This window comes from Salvelinus fontinalis, chromosome 30, assembly GCF_029448725.1.
Source record: "Salvelinus fontinalis isolate EN_2023a chromosome 30, ASM2944872v1, whole genome shotgun sequence".
In the NCBI taxonomy this organism is placed as follows: domain Eukaryota; kingdom Metazoa; phylum Chordata; class Actinopteri; order Salmoniformes; family Salmonidae; genus Salvelinus; species Salvelinus fontinalis.
In genome coordinates, this window is record NC_074694.1 from 30249094 (window position 1) to 30275047 (window position 25954).

The window sequence follows — 25954 nt, forward strand, 5'->3', positions numbered from 1 at the left end:
TACAACAGGACAACAACCCTAAGCACACAGCCAAGACAGCGTAGGAGTAGCTTTAGGACAAGTCTTTGAATGTCCTTGAGTGGCCCAGCCAGAGCTGGGACTTGAACCCGATCAAACATCTATGGAGAGACCTGAAAATAGCTGTGCAGCGACACTCCCCATCCAACCTGACACAGCTTGAGAGGATCTGCAGAAAAGAATGGGAGAAACTCAACCAAATACAGATGTGCCAAGCTTGTAGCGTCATACCCAAGAAGACTCGAGGCTGTAATCGCTGCCAAAGGTGCTTCAACAAAGTACTGAGTAAAGGGTCTGAATACTTATGTAAATGTGATATTTAAGTTATTTATTTTGAAACTTATTTTGAAGCAAATGTCACATTGTATCTTTGTACTTTTGTCAACACTATTGTACTGTAATAGATGCGGTGGTTGTGTGTATAAAATGAAGAGTGAGAGAGGGTGAGAGAGAGAGTGAGAGAGGAACAAAGCTTCATAAAGTGTGCTGAATAGAGAGCAATAGTAATTGCGTCTTTTTGTAGGCACTAACCTCGCCATGGATCATTTGCCAAAGCCTTTGGGGAAATAAACTTGTTTTTTTTTGGGGGGGGGGGGGGGGGGGGGTTGGATAAAAGCCGAAAATAAGGTCTGTGGTAAACACAGGCTTAGCAGATCTTATATGTTTCATTCTATGAGATAATCTTCATCAGCTAACGTCACTTTTGTGAATTTGGAAGCATTTATGTAATCAAAACAAGCACATAAAGCAAATAAAAGGTTGCATAATTCATTAAGGTCATGTTAATTGACTGATATCTCATAGAACAAAACATAGATCTTCTAAGCCTCAGACCTTATTCAAATCGCTTTCTTTTGCCATTCATTTCCCCCATAGGAATGTTCGAACTGACCAGCGGTATCTTATTTCCGGTTTTGAGGACTACAAGCTGGTGGGACCCATTGAGCTCAGTCAGCAATAAGGCAGACCGCCATAGTGACAGAAATGAGTAACCACTGACCTGCAATGGATATTAGAGGAACTGCGCAATCTTTCGGCAATCATCAAATCCCCAACACTGTAGGGTCCTTCTCACATAATTTATCGGACCATTCCTTTGTCAATTTAATTTTACACAGTTCTGAGTTCAGAAAAATACACTCTAAAAGAAACAAATAAAAATGAATCTTTTTGGTCTGACTTCTAAGGTTATCAGTAAATTAAACAAGGTAGGCTTACAGATTTAGTATAAAAAGGTATTATTTTATTTCTGTTATCAACGCTGAAACCTATTAGTACGTAACAATATAAACAATTACATTTGGCAATAAACAAGTTACTTTATTTAATTCTTCATAATTTTCCCTTATATCTTTGATATAAATGTATAATATTCTGTACATCTTAACATATAATTCCTATAATTTAAATGAATCATTGCAGTTAATCACACACATGAAGTTACCAAAATAGCACTTTACACAAATATGTTACAAATATGACACCAACACACACTAAAGGAGCATAACCATCTCTACCGTGAGAACAAGGAAGAACAAATTTAACATGGCAGGAAAATGTAAAATATCTTTAAAAGAGTAACTTAATTCAACAGTTAAATTAAACAAATGTATTTGAATGTTAATAAATAAATAAGAAAACGTAATACACATTATATACAGAAATAAATGATCAAGTTAACTTTAAGTCACTGTAAGTAAGTCATACTAACTATTAAAGTATAAATCATAATTATCTTCAATACCGTTTTGAAATACAATTATTTGATGCTGGTTTATTCAACTTCAAGTCTATAACGTGTACATTGATGGGGAATTTCTATCTGTTGCCTTCGGTATTTCACTACAATTGTCATGTACACCTTTTCATGTCCTAGAAATCATCAAAAAAGCAATACATCTATCTGAACATGGAAAGAAAGAGCAGGAAATAATAATGGCTGAGTTTTGGCTGTTTGCACATATACGATCTACATAATGGAATCTCCTGTGTCTCATTAGAGTGAGAACAATAGGAATAGGAGTTGGCCTTTGTAACTTTGTAACAGTCTCCCACTCAGTGCTCTGCAAGCTGTTTGAAGTTGATCACAAGACAGGAGCTGGAATCAAAGGCACTCAGCATGGCCTGGGAATTCTCTCTACCCTCATCCTTTATCTATTTCTACTCTTTATCATCCCCTATGTCTCTATCCACATAATTTATATATATATATATACACAGTGCCTTCAGAAAGTATTCACACCCATTGACTTACAGCTGAATTTAAAATTATTACATTTGGATGTTTGTCACTGGTCTACACACAATACCCCATAATGTCAAAGTGGAATTATGTATTTCAACATTTTTACCAATTAATAAAAAATGAAAAGCTGAAATGTCTTGAGTCAATAAGTATTCAACTCTTTCGTTATGGCAAGCCTAAATAAGTCAGGAGTAAAAATTTGCTTAACAAGTCACATAATAAGTTGCATGGACTCACCGCGTTTAATAATAGTGTTTATCATAATTTTTGAATGACTACCACATCTCCGTACCCCACACATACAGTTAATTATATTTTAGGTCCCTGAGTCGAGCAGTGAATTTCAAACACAGATTCGACCACAAAGACCAGGGAGGTTTTCCAATGCCTGGCAAAGATGGTAGATGGGTAAAATTGAATATCCCTTTGAGCATGGTAAAGTTATTAATTACAATTTTGATGGTGCATCAATACAACCAGTCACTACAAAGATACAGGTATCCTTCCTAACTCAGTTTCCGGAGAGGAAGGAAACCGCTCAGGGATTTCACCATGAGGCCAATGGTGACTTTAAAACAGTCACAGAGTTTAATGTCTGTGATAGGAGAAAACTGAGGATGGATCAACAACATTGTAGTTACTCCACAATACTAACCTAATTGACAGGGTGAAAAGAAGGAAGTCTGAACAGAATACAAACATTCCAAAACATGCATCCTGTTTGCAACAAGGCACTAAAGCAATTCACTTTTTGTCCTGAATACAAAGTGCTATGTTTGTGGCAAATCCAATACAACACATTACTGAGTACAACTCTCCATATTTTCAAGCATAGTGGTGGTGGACTGGGGAGTTTTTCTGTTTAAAAAATAAACTGACTGGAGCTAAGCACAGGCAAAATCCTAGAGGAAAAGCTGGTTCAGTCTGCTTTCCTCCAGATACTGGGAGATTAATTCACCTTTCAGCAAGACAATAACCTAAACACAAGGCCAAATCTACACTGGAGTTGCTTACCAAGAGCACAGTGAATGTTCCTGAGTGGCCGAGTTACAGTTCTGACTTAAATCTACTTGAAACTCTATGGCAAGACCTGAAAATGATTGTATAGCAATGATCAACAACCAATTTGACAGAGCTTGAAGAATTTAAAAAATAATAATTGGCACATTTTTCCCAATCCAGATATTGAAAGCTCTTTAGAGACCTACTCAGAAAGACTCACAGCTGTAATCGCTGCCAAAGGTGATCCTACAAAATAGGATCAGGGGTATAAATACTTACGTAAATGAGATATTTCTGTATTTCATTTTCAATACATTTGTAAACATTTCTTAATGCATGTTTTCACTTTGTCATTATGGGGTATTGTGTGTAGATGGTTGAAAAAAATGTATTTCGGCTGTAACACAAAAAGTCAAGGGGTATGAATACTTTCTGAAGGCACTGATGTATATATATATATATATATATACACACATTTATATATATTTTTTCCCTGAAATCATCCTTTATCCATCTCTCCTCTATCCATTTCTCGTCTCTGCCTTTCCATTGCTACCATTTACTACTGTATCCTCTGCTATCCATTTCTCTCATCCTCAACCGATCTCTACTTCAGCTTGGAACATCAGGGAAACTTGGAGTTGGATTTCCTCTAACATGAAGTCACAGTTGCTAATGCTATTTGGTTTGTAAATTGGGTGGCAATTCATGACGAAAGTCATTTGTTTCTATGTGTTTTTGTTTGTGTGTATATGCGTACTTGTGCGTGCCTTGATCAGTCCCCTAGTTCCCTCCTCAGCAGTACTCCTCTCTTTGTGGATCCGGCAGGTCATTCAGGTCCAGAAACACTGAAGCATTGGACAGCTTCCTTCCATTACTGGACAAGTCCAGCAATTCCTCTGCTGTGCAACCTGAGCTGGGTACTGAGCTGATGTACATGTCCCACACCTGTTCCACATGTCCAACTTGTCCCACCCCAACCCCTGGTCCAGAGTCCAGCTCCAGAAGCTTCTGCTTGATCTTCAGGTTCTTCTCGATGTTTCTGCGCTTGTGTTTGAACTCCAGGATGGTCTTGGTGTAGCGGTTGATGATGGTGACCGAGGAGGCCATGCAAGCTGTGAACGAGCTCCACGCCAGGCTAGAGAGAGAGAGAGAGAGAGAGAGAGAGAGAGAGAGAGAGAGAGAGAGAGAGAGAGAGAGAGAGAGAGAGAGAGAGAGAGAGAGAATAATAATAATAAGGAGATGAACAGACAAACTTTTACATGTCAAAGCCACATCTTTATTGGCAGGTGTGTAGAAGTGTACTGGTAGAGAGGGAGATTAAATTTAAAAAAAACTCCAAATGACATTTTTTCAAGTGATTTAAAGACATTTCTCTGTGTGTGTGTGTGTGTGTGCTTACATGTATGACCAGCTGTAGTCCCATGTCTGAGGCTTCCAGTCCTCTGGCCCCACACTGACTGTCAGCTGGAAGGCTGTAGTGAACATCATGTGGGCCACCATGCCGAGTAGACCTGGAAAGTCAAGTAAAAAAAACATCCCAATCACGGACATGCATTTCTTGGAGCAATGTTGTCGATTTTCAAAACAGAGTCCACAAGACACAAGAACTCTATTCATGCGTTTTCAAAATGGAGTTGCCTTCTCAAAACATAAATACATTCATCTAAACTATATTATAACGTAAAATTGCTAATATATTCATAAAAAGGACACGACTGTCTGCAAAAAGATTACCGCAACCATACTTGTCTCTTGAGTCCAAGCAGACAAAACAGAACGTTCCAGTAGATCAATACATATTCTTTGCAGTCACTAAATCATGATGATCAAAATTGGGAGTACATCTATCCAATGGTGCAGAATTATGGGCAATTACTCTCCTGTTATGCATATTTCACCAAACAATTTAATACAGATCAAATCAAATATTATTCCTGATCAAAATAAATAAAAAGCACACTGTGTGCAGGATTCGTTCATCTGTATCACCACAATCCAAATTCATGTATGCAATACATAGGCTGGTTTCCTCAAAGTTTTGTAGACTTTTCATTGGCACACAGAAACACAATCCACAATAGAAATAAGGAAAGGTGAATACGAATGGAGGAACATAACTGAATGTACAGTATAGGCCTCAATCCACACCAAAGCAAAGCTCTAAAATGGAAGGTCACAAAATTGGAGATGACGACTTAGGAGTAACCCAAAGTTACTTCTATTCTCGGAATATCTGCATGTCTGCAATATTTAAATGAATGAAACTGATGTGGTGATTTAGAATTGTGTGTAGTAGTATTTACTGATTGCCGGAAATAGTGAAGACAGCTGCACACATTTCTCTTCTGATGAAAACAATGTAAATATTCGGTGAACACTGTATTCACTGATGACATTTGTATTTAAAGTTTAGCAAAAGATGGTCTAAGATCTGCAAGCAAGGTAAAAAGGCAAGAATATTATCGGAAGTGATGTAAATGTATTTAAGCATTTGATCATTGCTGTTTTGCTATAGATACGTTTGAGCACAGATCCCAAAATATCTTCAACACGATTGGGAAAACTGTAAACTAGTCCAGCGCTGTAGAATAGAGCATTATAGAGAAGTGTGTGAAGTTCCATTTTTCACCACAGGGAGACAATGTTGAGCTATAATGGAACCTACCGTAAATCCTTGAGCGCTACTGGATGTGCAGACATTTCTTCCATCCCAGCACAAACACACCAGATTCAGCTACACTAATCCTAGTCCTAAAGTCCTTGATGATGAGTTGATAGTTGAATCATGTGTGTTAGTGCTGGGCTGGAACAAAACCTTACTGCCCCTGTAGCAGCTCACCTAGACGAGAGTTAGAAACCACTGGATTAGAGCACTTGGTTAAGCAGAGAAGAGTTGTGCCAGTGTATGGGATTGGCAGAATGACCACTTAACTGGCCTGTTGGCTATTTTGGAGTCATGCTGCATACAATTGTAATTCTGCTCTCTTTCCCTCTCTCTGCCAAAACCTCCAGTCTCTTTCCCTCTCTCTGCCAAAACCTCCAGTCTCTTTCCCTCTCTGCCAATCATTGCCAATAAACAGTGGCAGGTAGCCTAACAGTTAGAGAGGCGAGCCAGCAACCAAAGGGTTGCCAGTTTGAATCCTGGGTCCGATTGGGAACAATCTGTCGGGAAATGAGCTGGCAACAACCTCTCTGCCAATCGTTATCTCTTTCTCCCAAGCACAGCTCAATCACCCAATCAAGAGATCAAGATTCTTTCCAGATATCCACCCACTCAGTCGACCCCAATGGGATGGAGAATATATCCGGGGCACAGGGCTTGAGTGATCCTTCTCCCTGGGATTACCCACTGTCTCCCTCCATGGGTCTCCAGGGAATGTGCGTCCTGGGGTCTCTCTCTCTCTCTCTGTCACTGTCTCTGGTGTATTAATTCCATGGATAGAGAACAGAAGATCATAGGTTTGAATCTCACTGACGCTGTGTCACCGTAAAAAATACATGTGTTAGCATGATTAAAAAAGTTTACACAAAATAGCTAGCATTGTTTTTAAAAGTCATATTGAAATTTTCACTTTTGTTCTCAGAACGTTTAAAAAAAAGTTCAGTTTTACCGGTCAGGAAACTTATGCCTTTGTTCCCACAGCCAATGTGAAATCAAAAACATCTGTTCTCACAACTTCCAAGGAACCAAATGTGCTAGCTGGGAAGTGTTTACATTACTATTGCATACTAGGCCTACTGCCACAATCCGTTCAATATCTAATTATTAGTGTGCATGTAAACGTACTGTGTCTTCCGTCAATCACACTCAGAACTTCCTTCAGGCAGCACCTCTACTAGTACACAACTTTATATTTCCCCCCTAAAACTAAGCTAGGCTTATTTCCCAGAGTGGTGGGTGAACCAAGCTGAAATTTTGAAGTAATTGTTCTCTTCTTGGTAATGGTAAAGTATAAAGTTAATCACCCATATGGGCTGTTTGTGCTAAGACAAAGACCTCTCTCTTTCTCTCTCTCCACACTCTCCCTCCCCCTCCATACCCCCTTCTCTCTATCTCCTTTCACCCCCCCACCCCCTCTCTCTCCCTCCATGCTCCCTCTCTCCCAGTCTAGCCTGGCCTGAAGGAGCAATAGGTCAATAACCGAAAGGTTGCTGGATCGAATCTCTGAGCTAACAAGGTCAAAATCTGTTGAGGCAGACAGTTAACCCACTGTTCCCCGGGCGCCGATGATGTCGATTAAGGCAGCCCCCCGCACCTCTCTGATTCAGAGGGGTTGGGCTACATGGGGTTGGGCTACATCAATTGTACAACTGACTAGGTATCCCCCTTTCCTTCTCCATACACCCCCATTATAAAAAAATTTGAATAATGGTTTGGTCTGGCCTCTAGCGTTCTTCTGGAAATCATTACAACAAGATGCTGAGCTAGGTAAACTGTGTAAGCCTCTCTATAAACTATATCAACACATTAAAAACAGGAACAACAGTAAAACCATTTTATTGATTACATTTGTTGTTTCTAAGCAGGACAGGATAACTCCCCTGAGATGAGACTGTTTTTTTTTTGGCGAACAATTTAATTGTGTTTTTTTAATGTCTGTTAAATCAGTGGTTGATTTGAGGTGGCTTGGTCATCCATTCCATTAAAGGGGGACATAAAATAAAGAGTTTCCTGCCATTTCATTATTCACTCTTGGTCCTTTTCTGCAAACCAAACGATCGCAAATGACTTGGATGCAAGACTAAGGTTTGGATGACAGATAGGATAGCTAACATCCACTCAGACATTATCGTCTTGTTTCCCGGATCCAGATTAAGCCTACTCCTGGATTGATGAGTGTTTGAGCATAGACCAGGAGCAGGCAAACCAGCTCCATGGTTCCAGAGTCTACTCTAGACCATCACTTATCCAACAGAACACTGAAGTATTGTGTCTGCAGAAGGCAAGTGCTCCTCTAATAACCAACATCCATCCACTAGGACCAGATCAATACTAATCCAGACAAAACTAGACCAGCCGTCTGAAAAAGACAAATGCTCCTTGGGTGGAAACAGCCTCATAGGAAGAGTAGCCCAGTCTGCAGCCCCATAGATAGCAGTGAGCTGTTTTAGCTGCCTAAAGCTGCCAGTGTGAAGACTGTGTTGATCTGCAGGGGTTCTATTGTCCCAGTCAGGAACAAAAGGTTGAGACACAAACTAACAAACTAACCATTGTTCTAACCCTAACCGAAAACAGTGAGGAGAGGAGAAAAGGGACTGACTCAATAGCAGGAAGCGCATGCACGCGTGCAAACAAAAAAAAGCATGTCAAGTATGCTGTTACCTGACAGGACAGTGAATATGGCAGCGAAGGCGTTGAGTTTGAGCCCGTCAATGACGTTTCCTAAGTGACACGCCTCTATGGACATGAGGATGCCTCCGGTGGCCAGGAGGAGAATATACAGACATTCTGAAACGATACACAGCCACAGCACTCCTACAGTGAGTGTGAGAGAGAGAGAGAGAGAAGGGAGGGGTTGGGAGTGGGGGAGGGAATTGCAAGAGGGTGGGGGAGGTTAGATGAGAGAGTTGGACCCCATCACCCATATCATTAACCTTCACTGTCACAGAGAAGATGCATCTGTCTCTAAGACAGACACACACGACACACACACACGACACACACACACACACACTCGCTGCCTGGGCTATGGATGGTGGGTGAATGGTCCTTGATATGACCACGGAGGGTAAAACTTTACATTAAGTTGCCCCTATTACTATGTAACTACACAGTAGTAACAAAATAGTTAAACGGTAGTAACATTGGTATTACTATGCCAAGTGACACAAGCCTACCAGACGAGCTAAATGCCTTCTATGCTTGCTTCGAGGCAAGCAATACTGAACCATGCATGAGAGCACCAGCCGTTCCGGACGACTGTGTGATCTGGCTCTTCATAACCGATGTGAGTAAGATCTTTAAACAGGTTAACATTCGTAAGGCTGCGGGGCCAGACAGAATACCAGGACGCATACTCAGAGCATGTGCTGACCAGAGCATTCACTGACAATTTCAACCTATCCCTGACCTGGTCTGTAATACCAACTTGTTTCAAGCAGACCACCCTGCTCAAGAACGCCAATCAACACCATCATCCCAGACACCTTGGATTTACTCCAATTCGCATACTGCCCCAACAAATGCACAGATGACACAATCTCTATTGCACTCTACACTGCCATCACACACCTGGACTAAAGGAATACCTATGTAAGAATTCTGTTAATTGATTACAGCTCAGCATTCAACACCATAGTCCCCTCCAAGCTCAAGACCCTGGGACTGAACACCTCCCTCTGCAACTGGATCCTGCACTTCCTGACGGGCTGCCTAGGCGGTAGTATGGCAACAACACATACGCCACGCTGACCACCAACACGGGTGCCGCTCAGGGGTGTGTGTTTAGTCCCCTCCTGTACTCCCTGTTCACCCACGACTGCATGGCCGTGCATAACTCCAATACCATTATTTAGTTGACGACACGACGGTGGTAGGACTGATCACCGACGACAATGAGGCAACCTATAGGGAGGAGGTCATAGCCCTGGCAGTGTGGTGCCAGGACAACAACCTCTCCCTCATAGTCAGCAAGACAAAGGAGCTGATCGTGGACTACAGGAAACAAAGGGGCGACCACACCCCCATCCACATCGATAGGGCTGTAGTGGAGCGGATCTAGAACTTCAAGTTCCTCAGTATCCACATCACTAAGGAATTAACATGGTCCACACACACACACACAGTTGTGAAGAGGGCACGACAGCGCCTCTTCCACCCCAGAAGGCTGAAAAGATTTGGAATGGGCCCACTTGGTACGGCCACTGCAAGGCACCCGACTGCAAGGCGCTACAGAGGGTGTTGAGTACGGCCCAGTACATCACTTGGGCCGAGCTCCCTGCCATCCAGGACCTCCTTACCAGGCAGTGTCAGAAGACGGCCCAAAAAATTGTCAAAGATTCCAGCCACCCAAGCCATAGACTGTTCTCTCTGCTACTTCACAGCAAGCGGTAACAGTGCACCAAGTATGGAACAAACAGGACCCTGAACAGCTACCCCCAAGCCATGAGACTGCTATACAAGACTGCTAAATAGGTCATCAACATGTTTTATCATTTAAATCTGCATTGTTGGAAAAAGATCCGTAAGTGAAAAGGTCCCGTATGTAAGCATATCACGGTTAGTCTACACCTGTTGTTTATGAAGCATGTGACAAATAACATTGGATTTGATTGATTTGAGCAATGCCTATGTAACTACTATGCTGTTACTACAGTTATATTACTGTGTAGTCATATACTAATAAGGGGCAACTTATAATAAATAATAAATCCATGTTATTACTAACCAATTACAGTGTAATTACATAGATCATAACACTGTTAGCTACTTTGCTATAAGAACTGTAGAATGTTAAGTGCTGCCAACCACAGTTGCAATTTTTAAGTTAAAAGTAGGCCTAGAACTCGGTTAATAATAAAATTTATTCTTCTCTCTTAGTGATCGAGCAATCATTTTTACTTGTTCCGACCAAATTCTTCAATGGTATTGGTATTTATTAGGATCTCCATCAGCCACTGCAAAAGCAGCAGCTACTCTTCCTGGGGTCGTCATGTGATTTCAATGATTAATCAAAGGTGTTCATTTAAATTTCACGGCAGGATCAAGATTCATATTAAAAAGATGAAGGTAGTCTGTGATTTATGCAAATGAATCTCACATTTTTTTGTTCGTCTAGCTGAGAGTATCCCTTTAGCTATTTCAATAACTTCAATTTCCTAACCAACATATCCCCCATCACAAAAGCACACAGAAAGGTATGGACTTATTGGATGAAATCAAATCATAAAACCAACAAGGGCCCTATGGAAGTAAGTCATAATGATGCCCATTTTGGGCACAGAGGCAGAGGCAGTGACATAGGACTCAATTGAGTTCACAATTGGACATGTTAAATCACATCTCTCAGATTGAACAGTTAAATAGAACAGGTGAAGTTACAACCAAACCACAATCAGTTTTGGGTGTCTGTCATTCTCATTCTTTCATTCTGTCAGTGTCACAGGAAGATTTCATTCCAGCCAGTGCGTGTGTCTGGTCTTGTCCTGTTAGGAAGCTATTCAACAGTCTTTCATGTGGTACTGAATTAGGCACTGACAGGTTGTATGTTTGTGTGTGTTTGTGTGTAGTGAATTAGTGTGCCAACACGGAGAAGGTGAAAAGAATGAAGGATGGATGTCTGATTGGCAGAGTGAGACGCTATCTATTCATCCTCTCTCTTTCTATCCATCCTCTTTGAAGACCTATAGAAGTCCAAACTCTGCTGGATTTGAATGAGTGACTACAGCATGGAAAACACACCAGATGATACTGATCAACTGCTTCTCAGGACCTAGATTAGGAGAATCAGGTGTGTTAATGATGGGCAGGAACAAAAGCCTGCAATCCCAGGAGCTCCCCAGGACAACGCAGTGTTTCTACTCTTCTTAAATACTGTTAGGTTTGCACTTTTCAATTGACACATCCAAATAATCCTGCAAGTTGCACTTGCACTTCCTGACATAAGAGATGACTGGAATCTTGATCAAAATAAAACATTAATTTAGCCATTCACAGATGCATAGCAAATTGTGTTAATAACACATCAATTACAATGTAATAACACGTTAATACACAAAACCTACCTCTTTCATGTGAGGGTGTGACATAAATGAAACTTCTGCAGATTTCACCTGAAATAGAATATCCCACAAAATCAAAAACAATACAGTCAAACACTCAGTCATCATATTTCTAAGGTGGCTAAACCCGTGCAGTCTTTTGCACCATCCCTGTTGAAACACCTGATTCTACTACTACTACTCTGCAGGACGTTTTTCGGGTGTGAAAAAGCCTGCATTCGTAGCATACCCAGCAGCTCTTCGAGACGAGTGTTGGCCACCCCAGTGACACAAGATTTACACCAAATATATTGAATTTCCGTCCTTTTCTCACACTGTCGTGTAGACTATTTTATGGCATAATTACGAGACGGTAAAAATCAGTAGGCTATTTTATCCATTATGTTCGGAATTTATTAGTATTTCTGCCATAATGTCACTGTCTGTCACTACAGACACCCTGGTTCGATTCGAGGCAACACAACTGGCCGTGATTGGGAGTCCCATAGGTCGGCGCACAATTGGCCCAGCGTCGTCCGGGTTTGGCCGGTGTAGGCGGTCATTGTAAATACGATTTTGTTCTTAACTGACTTGCCTAGTAAAAGTTAAATAACTTTTTAAAAATCCGATGACCGGTCAGCAACAACTATCCGTTCTAAAATAGGTATATTGTTCGGTCTATTGTTACAACTGTCGATGTCATTTCTCACGCTTGACATTCTTGCTCTCGTTGAATGTAATCTTTCACTTAGGCTATCCAATATTTTTGAAAGAACGGGTAATTTCAGAGGACACTGTAGATTTATCAATAGCTCCAAATACCCTTCACATGCAATGCACGCAACTATGTCACAGTGTCGGACATCAATTAACCAAGCTGCGATTGTTTAATTATTATTATTTTTCTTAATGAATGATATATAGGCCTAACCATTGATTCTTGAAAAAATATAATTTAAACATGCCTCATGAGTTTAGTTCAACTGTCGTACCCCATCAGAACCCAAATTATAAACAGATTTTATTTACTCCAACGTTTGTAATTTAAATGTAAACAAACATCCTCGAAACATGTTGTTGATATCGTGGATATCATGAAGCCCTTGCTTCCATAACTCTGTCTATGAATTTGAGAGTGGTTAAATTTACCCAACCCCAACCCCAACCCTCAGCTATTTAACAAAACGTTATTATTGTTTGAATTTCAGATTTCAACTATATTAAAGTAAACAGTAAAATGAAAAACATATTACATAATACAGCTCACATAACAACTATGGACATTTAATTTCTCCCGAAAGACAATAACAAATACATAGACATAGCCTAAACATTTGCATAGTCCATGATTCTGAGAACCCAAATATAACCTTCCATTTAAAAACTAGTCTATTTCCTTCATGTCTATACATGCGTGCAGGCGCGTCACATCGCGGTGTGCGAAAAAGTTATATTCTCGTAGCTTCTCTTACCTGGTTCAAGACAACTGGGAACTTGGGGAAAAAACAAGATCCAACTGGATTTTTTTTTTTTTTGACCGGTCATCCAACTCGGAATTCAAAGTTGGAAACTCCGTCTGGAAGTGAAGATCACTAACGTTATGATTTGACCTTGTTTTTTTCCCGAGTTTCCAGTTGTCGTGAAAGCACCATCTCTCTCTTACCTGTCATATTGACGTTCTCCTCGCACGAAAACCAGATCCCGGTGTGGAACTTCCTCATAATGTACTTGTCCTCGCCGGACTCCCAGATGTACTGGACCAGTCTGCTGTCGTTAATGTTCGAGCTGTTGAACCTGATACAGAACGACTGTTTCGTGGTGACCGGTCCGGTACAGAAAGGTTTTGCAACTTTCCGTGTCCCCTCGCACCAGTAGCTGGTAGTCAACGCAGACACGGCTAGAATCAGCGCGAGGAAGTTCAAGGTAAGAGCCAGGGATACCCTCCGCTGTCGATCTATCCCTCCCATAATGGCAAACGGGAATGGGAGACGCACTTAACCCCAACGTTCAACACAATATTTGGCGACTTCTCCTCAGATCCTCCTCCAGTTATCCGGATTTCCGATAATATAGCCGCGGGCAATTACAGCTGCGCGAGACTCCTGCATGTGGAGCCAATCCTCAAATATGCTCTTTTGAGAGTGATACTCTCACGTTGTAGCTACCCCTCCTCCCCCTCCTTGCTAGTGTATCTCTCTCTGTCTCTCCTCCTCTGTTGAAGGGGGAAGGTTGCCAGCTCCTACCTGTCTGTCTGTACCCTAGTTGAGTCAGTCTGTGCAGTCAACCACACACACACACACACACACACACACACACACACACACACACAAGAGGACATTCAATGAGTGTAATGTAGTTTACAAATTTCGATTAGGAAGGATGGTCTAACTGGCTCTTCACTTTTTATTAATCTTGTGAACGAACACATAATTCACATCGCTTCCTATCACGTTACCGCAACAGCATAGCCGGTATTTATAGGGTAGCATTTATAATGTTAGCTCATTAGGGTAGCAGGCATTTATTTGGTAATGATTATAATGTTACCTCGTCAACGTAGCAGGTGTCTATGGTAATGATTTAACTTTAACTTCAGCCAATGCGCATGGCACTCTAAGGAAATTCCACCATGCTTGCGGATTAACAAGTGCAATAATCACTTTCCTTTCTTTCAACCAATGGGCATACATCTAGGAGAGTATTTATATGTAAACTCAAACCTTGTGTCCCACTTGATGTTCTGCAGAAACCAGGGGGGTTCCACACACTCACACTCATACACGCTCAGTCACATCAAAACCAGATTCATTACCTCAAATAATGACAGTAATGTGTCCATTTGGCCTCTCTCCCCCGCTCTTTCTCTCTCCATCTTTCCTTCGCTCTCTCTCTCTGCTCATTTGTAACCTCTGGTCTGTGACCTACACTCTCACTGCCACAAATAACATAATCCTCCCGCCGGGTGTGTATGTGGAGCCTACCAGTTCCTCTTCATCTCTACAGGGGTTTTGAGATAATTAGGCTCCAGTCAGTCTATGGATCTGACACATCTTTGATGCTTATTTCCCCAGCAGCCTCACAGCCAGGTTGAATCTAGTGAGTCAGTTAGTTAGTTAACCTCCTACAGCACAGCTGTCACGGCAGCCTTCCCTCTCTTCACTAAAAGAGGGGGTGAAACAGGGATCGGACCAACACGCAGCGTAGCCAGTGCTCAACATGTTTAATTAAACAAAAAACAGTGAACACTTACAACGAACAAAAAATAAGAAAGTGTGGCAAACCGAAACAGTCCTATCTGGTGCAGAACACAAACACAGAGACAGGAAACAACCACCCACAATCCCCAACACAAAACAAGCCACCTATATATGATTCTCAATCAGGGACAATGATTGACAGCTGTCTCTGATTGAGAACCATATTAGGCTGGACACAGAAACAGACAAACTAGACACACAACATAGAATTCCCACCCAGCTCACGTCCTGACCAACACTAAACAAGCAAAACACATAAGAACTATGGTCAGGACGTGACAGTACCCCCCCCCCCCCCCCCCCCCCCCCCGAGGTGCGGACTCTGAACGCACCCCTAAAACTCAAGGGGAGGGTCTGGGTGGTCATCTGTTCGCGGTGGCGGCTCCGGCGGTGGACGAGGACACCACTCCACCACTGTCTTTGTCCCCCTCCTTAGCGTCCTTTGAGTGGCGACCCTCGCCCCCGACCATGGTCCAGGAACCTTCACCAAGGCCCCTCCTAAATATAGACAACTCAGGACAGAGAGGTAGCTCAGGACAGAGGGGCAACTCCGGACTGAAGGACAGCTCCGGACAGAGAGGTAGCTCAGGACAGAGGGACAACTCCGGACTGAAGGACAGCTCCGGACAGAGAGGCAGCTCTGGACTGAATGGTTGCTCCGGACTGGAAGGCAGCTCATGACTGGAGGGCAGCTCATGACTGGAGGGCAGCTCATGACTGGAGGGCAGCTCATGACTGGAGGCAGCTCATGACTGGCTGGCGGCTCTGGCAGCTCCTGACTGGCTGGCGGCTCTGGCAGCTCCTGACTGGCTGGCGGCTCTGGCAGCTCCTGACTGGCTGGCGGCTCTGGCAGCTCCTGACTGGCTGGCGGCTCTGGCAGCTCCTGACTGGCTGGCGGCTCTGGCAGCTCCTGACTGGCTGGCGGCTCTGGCAGCTCCTGATTGGCTGGCGGCTCTGGTGGCTCCTGACTGGCTGGCGGCTCTGGCGGCTCCTGACTGGCTGGCGGCTCTGGCGGCTCCTGACTGACGGACGGCTCTGGCGGCTCCTGACTGACGGACGGCTCTGACAGCTCAGGACAGATGGGCGGCTCTAATGGCTCGGGACAGACGGATGGCTCTAATGGCTCGGGACAGACGGATGGCTCAGATGGCGCTGGGCAGACGGATGGCTCAGATGGCGCTGGGCAGACGGATGGCTCAGATGGCGCTGGGCAGACGGATGGCTCAGACGGCGCTGGGCAGGCGAGCAGCGCAGACGGCGCTGGGCAGACGAGCAGTGCAGACGGCGTTGAGCAGACGAGCAGTGTAGGCGGGGTTGGGCAGACGGCCGACTCTGACCTGCTGAGGCGCACAGTAGGCCTGGTGCGTGGTGCCGGAACTGGTGGCACCGGACTGGAGACACGCACCTCAAGGCTAGTGCGGGGAGCAGGAACAGGGCACACTGGTTTCTCAAAGCGCACTATAGGCCTGGTGCGTGGTGCTGGAACTGGTGGTACCGGCCTGAGGGCACGCACCTCAGGGCGAGTGCGGGGAGAAGGAACAGTGCGTACAGGGCTCTGGAGAGGCACAGGAGGCTTGGTGCGTGGTGCCGGAACTGGTGGTACTGGGCTGGAGACACGCACCACAGGGAGAGTGCGTGGAGGAGGAACAGGGCTCTAGAGACTCACAGGAAGCCTAGTGCGTGGTGTAGGCACTGATGGTACTGGGCTGGGGCGGGAAGGTGGCGCCGGATATACCGGACCGTGCAGGCGTACTGGCTCCCTTGAGCACTGAGCCTGCCCAACCTTACCTGGTTGAATGCTCCCCGTAGCCCGACTAATGCGGGGAGGTGGAATAACCCGCACTGGGCTGTGTAGGCGAACCGGGGACACCATGCATAAGGCTGGTGCCATGTACACCGGCCCGAGGAGACGTACTGGAGGCCAGATATGTTGAGCCGGCTTCATGGCACTTGGCTCAATGCTCAATTTAGCCCGGCCAGTGCGGGGAGGTGGAATAACCCGGACTATGCACACGTACAGGAGACACCGTGCGCTCTTCCGCATAACACGGTGTCTGCCCGTACTCCCGCTCTCCACGGTAAGCATGGGAAGTGGGAGCAGGTCTCCTACCTGACTTCGCCACACTACCCTTTAGCCACCCCCCCCCCCCAAGAAATTTTTGGGATTTCTTCTCGGGCTTCCTGGCCAGCCGTGTTCCCTCATAACACCGGTTCCCCTTCTCAGCTGCTTTCGCTCTCCTAGCTGCCTCCACCTGTTCCCATGGAAGGCGATCCTTGCCAGCCAGGATCTCCTCCCATGTGTAGCAACCCTTTCCGGCCAATACGTCCTCCCAAGTCCATTTCTCCTGGTCCCGCTGCTGCTGCTGCCCTTGCTGCCCGTTGCTACGCTGCTTGGTCCGGGTTTGGTGGTTGGTTCTGTCACGGCAGCCTTCCCTCTCTTCACTAAAAGAGGGGGTGAAACAGGGATCGGACCAACACGCAGCGTAGCCAGTGCTCAACATGTTTAATTAAACAAAAAACAGTGAACACTTACAACGAACAAAAAATAACAAAGTGTGGCAAACCGAAACAGTCCTATCTGGTGCAGAACACAGAGACAGGAAACAACCACCCACAATCCCCAACACAAAACAAGCCACCTATATATGATTCTCAATCAGGGACAACGATTGACAGCTGTCTCTGATTGAGAACCATATTAGGCTGGACACAGAAACAGACAAACTAGACACACAACATAGAATTCCCACCCAGCTCACGTCCTGACCAACACTAAACAAGCAAAACACATAAGAACTATGGTCAGGACGTGACAACAGCAGGTATAGTCAATGAGAAAGAAAAATACTATACCCACATCCAACTTCCAACTTTTTCAGGCTCTGGACAGAAACCAATGTAAGAGATTGAGGAATGTCTGCAAATTTGACATGTGATTTAAAAAGCTACTACTATTCCATTTGATACTTCTATAAGTACAGAGGACAGGTGGTTAGATGAACTCGGGGCATGTGGGTCAAAACAGTCCATTGGAGTCGTACAGTATATACGGCTAGGTAGAAACTATTAAACGTGATCCCGAGCCTGTGGTTGGGCTATGTAGATAAAGAAACCTGTGACTGTCTTCAGGTTCTGTCTCCAGTTTGATCTCCAGTCGCAACCAAAATGATTGGCACCCTTGCTAAAGATGAGCAAAAAAACGTTATAAAAGAAATTATACAAACACTGAGCTATATTGTATGCTCCAAAAATGTATACGAATACAATTGCTCAGAGAAAGAGATTTTGTTTATCAAGTCATCTTTTCAAATTGATTGGCACCCCGGTGTTCAATACACCGGCACCCTCCCCTTGCGAGGATAACGGCACTGAGTGTAACAGTATAGCTTCCATCCCTCTCCTCGCCCCAACTTGGGCTCGAACCAGGGACCCTCTGCACACATCAACAACTGACCCCCACGAAGCATCGTTACCTATCGCTCCACAAAAGCCGTGGCCCTTGCAGAGCAAGTGGAACAACTACTTCAAGGTCTCAGAGTGAGTGACATCACCGATTGACACGCTATTAGCGCGCACCCCGCGAACTAGCTAGCCATTTCACGCCGGTTACATGAGCCCATTTCTAAAATGTTTTATGAGATAGGAGAACACATTTGGAGGGATTTAAGACCAGTCCTTCATGCAGAATGTTTCCCGATCCTTGATATCCTTTGTCTGCATCTCTCTTATGAACTGCCCTCTTCAATTCAATGGTGTGCGTGGCCAATGAGCTCTATCCACTGGTGTGCGTGGCCAAAGAGCTCTATCCACTGGTGTGCGTGGCCAAAGAGCTCTATCCACTGGTGTGCGTGGCCAAAGAGCTCTATCCACTGGTGTGCGTGGCCAATGAGCTCTATCCACTGGTGTGCGTGGCCAAAGAGCTCTATCCACTGGTGTGCGTGGCCAAAGAGCTCTATCCACTGGTGTGCGTGGTCAAAGAGCTCTATCCACTGGTGTGCGTGGCCAAAGAGCTCTATCCACTGGTGTGCGTGGCCAATGAGCTCTATCCACTGGTGTGCGTGGCCAAAGAGCTCTATCCACTGGTGTGCGTGGCCAAAGAGCTCTATCCACTGGTGTGCGTGGCCAAAGAGCTCTATCCACTGGTGTGCGTGGTCAAAGAGCTCTATCCACTGGTGTGCGTGGCCAAAGAGCTCAATCCACTGGTGTGCGTGGCCAAAGAGCTCTATCCACTGGTGTGCGTGGCCAAAGAGCTCTATCCACTGGTGTGCGTGGCCAAAGAGCTCTATCCACTGGTGTGCGTGGCCAAAGAGCTCTATCCACTGGTGTGCGTGGCCAAAGAGCTCTATCCACTGGCGTGCTTGGCCAAAGAGCTCTATTTTCATGTCATCCAACAAATGTAAAACCCCTAGAGTTTGCTAAACAACATTGACACTTGTATTGGATCAGTGCTATGGTAAGATGACATGAAAATAAAGCTCTTTGGCCACCAGTGGTGGGTTTGGCGTTGAAAGAAGGATGCATATGTAGAAAAGAACCTCACACCTTTGATGTTATGGGGCTATTTTGCTTCCATTGTTCCTGGGCACTTGTTAAGGTCAACGGCATCATGAACCATGTACCTTCCCCCAGTACCATGACATTTTAGCCAAAAACCTACTTGCCTCTTCCAAGACAATAATCACAAGCACACATCTAAAATCGACAAAGAAATGGTTAATTGACCCTTCAAAATCAACATTTTGCAATGGCCATCTCAGTCCCCAGACCTGAACCCCATTGAGAACCTGTGGTATGATTTGGAAAGAGCAGTCCATAAGCTCAGACGAAGGATATTGAGGACCTAGAAAGATTTTGTTTGGAGGAATGGTCTAAGATCCCTCCCAATGTAACGGCGTTCCTCTCTCTCTTCATACGAAGAGGAGGAATATTGATTGAACCAAGGCGCAGCGAAGTTTGAACACATATTTATTAAACAAGACGAAAAACGAACACGAACTATACTTGAAATGATACAAAATAACAAACGACGTAGACTGACCTAAACATGAGAACTTACATAGACACGAAGAACGCACGAATAGGAAACAGACTACATAAACCGAACAAACCGTATACAGTTCCGTATGGTGCAAACATAACACAAACACGGAAGACATTCACCCACAACGAACACTGTGACAACGCCTACCTAAATATGACTCTTAATTAGAGGAACGCCAAACACCTGCCTCTAATTAAGAGCCATACCAGGCAACCCAAAACCAACACAGAAACAGAAAACATAGAATGCCCACCCAACCTCACGTCCTGACCAACTAACACACATAACAACTAACATAAATAGGTCAGGAACGTGACATTACCCCCCCCCATAAGGTGCGAACTCCGGGCGCACCAGCACAAAGTCTAGGGGAGGGTCTGGGTGGGCATCTAACCACGGTGGTGGCTCAGGCTCCGGGCGAGGTCCCCACCCCACCATAATCCATCCTAGCTTCCTCCCTCTAAGAATGTCCACCCTCCTTTTACCCCCACAAAATCCTCTTAATAACATCACTGATAGGGACAGCACCGGGACAGAGAGATAGATTAAGACAGAGGGATAGATAAGAATATAGAGGTAGATCAAGATAGAGAGGGAGATAATGATAGAGGGGCAACTCCGGACTGAGAGGCAGCTCCGGACAGAGAGACAGCTCTGGACTGATGGGCAGTTCTGGGTATCTAGCCGTTTCAGGCTGAAGGGCAGCTCATGGCTGACTGACGAATCTCGATGCTCATGGCTGGCTGACGGCTCTCGACGCTCATGGCTGGCTGACGGCTCTCGACGCTCATGGCTGGCTGACGGCTCTCGACGCTCATGGCTGGCTGACGGCTCTCGACGCTCATGGCAGGCTGACGGCTCTCGACGCTCATGGCAGGCTGACGGCTCTCGACGCTCATGGCAGGCTGACGGCTCTCGACGCTCATGGCAGGCTGACGGCTCTCAACGCTCATGGCAGGCTGACGGCTCTCGACGCTCATGGCAGGCTGACGGCTCTCGACGCTCATGGCTGGCTGACGGCTCTCGACGCTCATGGCTGGCTGACGGCTCTCGACGCTCATGGCTGGCTGACGGCTCTCGACGCTCATGGCAGGCTGACGGCTCTCGACGCTCATGGCAGGCTGACGGCTCTCGACGCTCATGGCAGGCTGACGGCTCTCAACGCTCATGGCAGGCTGACGGCTCTCGACGCTCATGGCAGGCTGATGGCTCTCGACGCTCATGGCAGGCTGACGGCTCTCGACGCTCATGGCAGGCTGACGGCTCTCGACGCTCATGGCAGGCTGACGGCTCTGGCTGCTCATGGCTCTCTGACGGCTCTGGCTGCTCATGGCTCGCTGGCGGCTCTGGCTGCTCATGGCTCGCTGGCGGCTCTGGCAGATCCTGTCTGGTTGGCGGCTCTGGCAGATCCTGTCTGGTTGGCGGCTCTGGCAGATCCTGTCTGGTTGGCGGCTCTGGCAGATCCTGTCTGGTTGGCGGCTCTGGCAGATCCTGTCTGGTTGGCGGCTCTGGCAGATCCTGTCTGGTTGGCGGCTCTGGCAGATCCTGTCTGGCTGGCGGCTCTGGCAGATCCTGTCTGGCTGGCGGCTCTGGCAGATCCTGTCTGGCGGACGGCTCTAGCGGCTCCTGTCTGGCGGACGGCTCTAGCGGCTCCTGTCTGGCGGACGGCTCTGTAGGCTCATGGCAGACGGGCGGCTTTGCAGGCTCATGGCAGACGGGCGGCTTTGCAGGCTCATGGCAGACGGATGGCTCAGACGGCGCTGGGGAGACGGATGGCTCAGATGGCGCTGGGGAGACGGATGGCTCAGATGGCGCTAGGGAGACGGATGGCTCAGATGGCGCTGGGGAGACGGATGGCTCTGGCCGGATACGGCGCACTGTAGACCTGGTGCGTGGTGCCGGAACTGGAGGCACCGTGCTAAGGATAAGCACCTTCCTACTAGTGCGGGGAGCAGGGACAGGGCACACTGCATTCTCAAAGCCCACTCTATACCTGATGCGAGGTACCGGCACTGGTGACACCGGGCTGAGGACAAGCACATCAGGATTAGTAGGGGGAGAAGATACAGTGTTTTCAGGACTCTGGAGACGCACAGGTGGCTTAGTGCGTGGTGCCGGAACTGGAGGCACCGGGCTAGATACACGCACTACAGGGAGAGTGCGTGGAGGAGGAACAGGGCTCAGGAGACGCACTGATAGCCTAGTGCGTAGTGTAGGCACTGTAGGTACTAGGCTGGGGCGGGGAGGTGGTGCCGGAAATACCGGACCGTGGAGGCGTACTGGCACTCTTGAGCATTGAACCCGCCCAACCTTACCTGGTTGAATGCTCCCGGTCGCCCGACCAGTGCGGGGAGGTGGAATAACCCGCACCGGCCTATGTAGGCGAACCGGGGAAACCATGCGTAAGGCCGGTGCCATGTATGCCGGCCCGAGGAGACGCACTGGAGACCAGACGCGTTGAGCCGGCCTCATGACACCTGGCTCAATACTCAATCTAGCCCTACCAGTGCGGGGAGGTGGAATAACCCGCACTGGGCTATGCACTCGTACAGGAGACACCGTGCGCTCTACTGCGTAACACGGCGCCTGCCCGTACTCCCGCTCTCCACGGTAAGCCTGGGAAGTGGGCGCAGGTCTCCTACCTGCCCTAGGCCCACTACCTCCTAGCCCCCCCCCAAGAAATTTTTGGGAATTACTTACGGGCTTTTTGGGCTTCCGTGCCAGACGCGTTCCCTCATAGCTCCGGTTCCTCTCTCCGGTAGCCTCTGCTCTCCTCAGTGCCTCCAGCTGCTCCCATGGGAGGCGATCCCTACCAGCCAGGATCTCCTCCCAAGTGTAGCAACCCTTTCCGTCCAATACATCGTCCCATGTCCATTGCTCCTTCTTTTCCTGTCCATTTCTCCGTTGACTCCGCTGCTTGGCTCTGGTATGGTGGGTGATTCTGTAACGGCGTTCCTCTCTCTCTTCATACGAAGAGGAGGAATATTGATTGAACCAAGGCGCAGCGAAGTTTGAACACATATTTATTAAACAAGACGAAAAACGAACACGAACTATACTTGAAATGATACAAAATAACAAACGACGTAGACTGACCTAAACATGAGAACTTACATAGACACGAAGAACGCACGAATAGGAAACAGACTACATAAACCGAACAAACCGTATACAGTTCCGTATGGTGCAAACATAACACAAACACGGAAGACATTCACCCACAACGAACACTGTGACAACGCCTACCTAAATATGACTCTTAATTAGAGGAACGCCAAACACCTGCCTCTAATTAAGAGCCATACCAGGCAACCCAAAACCAACACAGAAACAGAAAACATAGAATGCCCACCCAACCTCACGTCCTGACCAACTAACACACATAACAACTAACATAAATAGGTCAGGAACGTGACACCCAATGTTTTCTCCAATCACATAAAACATTTTAGAAAAAGGCTCAGTGCCATTATCCTTGCAAGGGGAGGGTACAAACGGGGGTGACAATAGTTTTGACTCCCATCTTTTTGAGATAATGTTTTATTTCTCAAACAAAATATTTTTCTCTGAGCCATTGTATTAGTATAAAACAATTTAAGTTCACAATTTTTTCATTTTTCAGTATTTGTATTATTTATTTGATATAGGTCTTTTTTGCTCATCTTTATCAATCGTGCCAATAATTTGGTCATGAGTCCTAGGGCTGTAGCGGTCATGAAATTTTGTCAGCCAGTAATTGTCAAGCAAATAGCTGCCGGTCTCACGGTAATCAGTCCCTCCAGGATTCTGCGATCGCATAATTCAATGCAAAATCAACCAATCAGTTCATATTATGCGAGAGCTCACAATGTTGATCAATCCCCGCACTTTTAGCGCATAAAAGGGTCCAATCGAAAGCAGGTTCCTAATTTTGACCAATTACTGCACTGTTACCGTGGAAAATGGTCCAATCCAACCACAGGTCAACAAAGTTTTTTTCCCCCTGGCCTGTCAGCGTTTTTACGTGCGAAGATGATGGGTGATTGTTGATGGCTGACAGGCAGTACAATGCATAGAAATCCATCTCATTTGCCAACAAAAATAATGTGCGAAACAATTTCCAAATGTTGTTGGAAACAAGAGAAAGTCGATAAACAGTAACTTCGAATCAGCAAAGCAAATGAGAATGTCAGAACAGTTCCCACAGCAGCGGCAGATCACCATGACTGAAGTGGTAGCAGCGAAGACTGTGGCAAGCGCTGAAAGAATCAAGGTGAGTGGTGTTTTATTCAAACCTTTACTCCGCTACCCTTGGCTTTTAGTAGGGTGGTCGGCACTCTGCTCTCCCAAGTCTGTCTTTGGAGAGCGCTGCTCAAAGCACTGAGTGAAATTTGTCAGCTTTGCCGTGTTAAACTCTGTAAAACTTAATACGGATCACGAAAGCACAGTTTACCACGGCAAAGCTGACAACCTTCCTCTGAGGGAAGGTTCTCCCTCAGAGGATATCTGGAGCTGTGTCAGAGTGACCATTGAGTTCTTGGTCACCTCCCTGACCATAGCCCTTCTCCCCCGATTGCTCAGTCTGTCCGGGCGGCCAGCTCTAGGAAGTCTTGGTGGTTTCAAACTTCTTCCATTTAAGAATGATGGAGGCAACTGTGTTTTTGGGGACCTTCAGCGCTGCAGAAAATGATTCGTACCCTTCCCCAGATCTGTGCCTCGATACAATCCTGTCTCGGAGCTCGACAGACAATTCGTTCGACCTCATTGCTTGGTTTTTGCTCTGACATGCACTGTCAACTGTGGGACCTTATATAGACAAGTGTGTGCCTTTCCAAATCATGTCCAATCAATTGAATTTACCACAGGTGGATTCCAATCAAGTTGTAGAAACATCTCAAGGATGATCAATGGAAACAGGATGCACTGGAGCTCAATTTTGAGTCTCATAGCAAAGGGTCTGAATACTTATGTAAATATGTTTTTTTACGTTTTATGTATGTGCAAAAAAATCTAAAACCTGTTTTCACTTTGTCATTATGGGGTATTGTGTGTTTATTTAATCCATTTTAAAATAAGGCTGTAACGTAACAAAATGTGAAAAAGTCAAGGGCTCTGAATACTTTCTGAGTGCACTGTATATAGATAAATATATGGCTCTGGCCCTAGCTTGTGCATGAGTTGTAAATACATCAAACTAGCCCAACCTTTACATTATTTAAATGAAAACATTTGGAATATCAGCTCAGCTCATTGACATGACTGACTGTTTTATACCTGTTAACATCACCAATCACTTTTTCTGTTTATACCTGCCTGGGAGGGAATGGAAGAAGGAGAGGGGTGGTGGAAAATACATGAGGATAGGACAATGAATCATACTGTCTTGGATTTTTATCTTTGTTCAATTTCTCACATCTTCTAGCTTTGTATCCTTTTCAAAGAGGGGAACCAATTTTCCTCCACTCATACCTCCTACAAAACATTTTCAGGAGGATGCAAGGAAAGACTAATTAGGACACATTTTTGTTTTTTTATTCTTTTACACATCTTTCAGGAGATAGGAGAAGCCGTGTGGAGTATTCCAAACAGGCCAAGGACTGGGTACAGAAGCGTGTCTGAAGAGGAGACATTCAACTTTAGAACCCGATTGATCCAGCAGGCTGTCAAGCGGCTGGAAGATAACAAAGACCCAGACTTCAAAGTTGACAC

General features: G+C 45.7%; 1 protein-coding gene across 3 annotated transcripts; it reads right to left on the reverse strand.

Annotated features, from left to right (window-relative positions):
* Positions 1 to 1239: 1239 nt before the first annotated feature.
* gsg1l2b (gsg1-like 2b) lies at positions 1240 to 14582 on the reverse strand. Of its 3 annotated transcripts, XM_055890424.1 has the most exons (5): positions 13632 to 14579; positions 11993 to 12040; positions 8592 to 8744; positions 4668 to 4779; positions 1240 to 4403 (listed from the first exon to the last, which is right to left on the reverse strand). In XM_055890424.1, the coding sequence occupies exons 1-5, from the start codon at positions 13933 to 13935 to the stop codon at positions 4061 to 4063; spliced, it is 960 nt and encodes a 319-aa protein (XP_055746399.1). In that variant the 5' UTR covers positions 13936 to 14579; the 3' UTR covers positions 1240 to 4060. The 3 variants fall into 3 exon arrangements, with proteins under 3 accessions (XP_055746399.1, XP_055746401.1, XP_055746400.1); XM_055890426.1 differs by lacking the exon at positions 8592 to 8744 and having other exon boundaries at positions 13632 to 14582; XM_055890425.1 differs by lacking the exon at positions 11993 to 12040 and having other exon boundaries at positions 13632 to 14580.
* Positions 14583 to 25954: the final 11372 nt, after the last annotated feature.

Coding starts and splice junctions, on each gene's coding strand:
- gsg1l2b (XM_055890424.1), bottom strand. CDS start 13,935: ATGGGAGGGATAGATCGACAGCGGAGGGTATCCCTGGCTCTTACCTTG. Junction 12,041..13,631: donor GGAGAACGTCAATATGACAG/GTAAGAGAGAGA, acceptor ATTCTATTTCAG/GTGAAATCTGCAGAAGTTTC. Junction 4,404..4,667: donor GACTACAGCTGGTCATACAT/GTAAGCACACAC, acceptor CTCTCTCTCTAG/CCTGGCGTGGAGCTCGTTCA.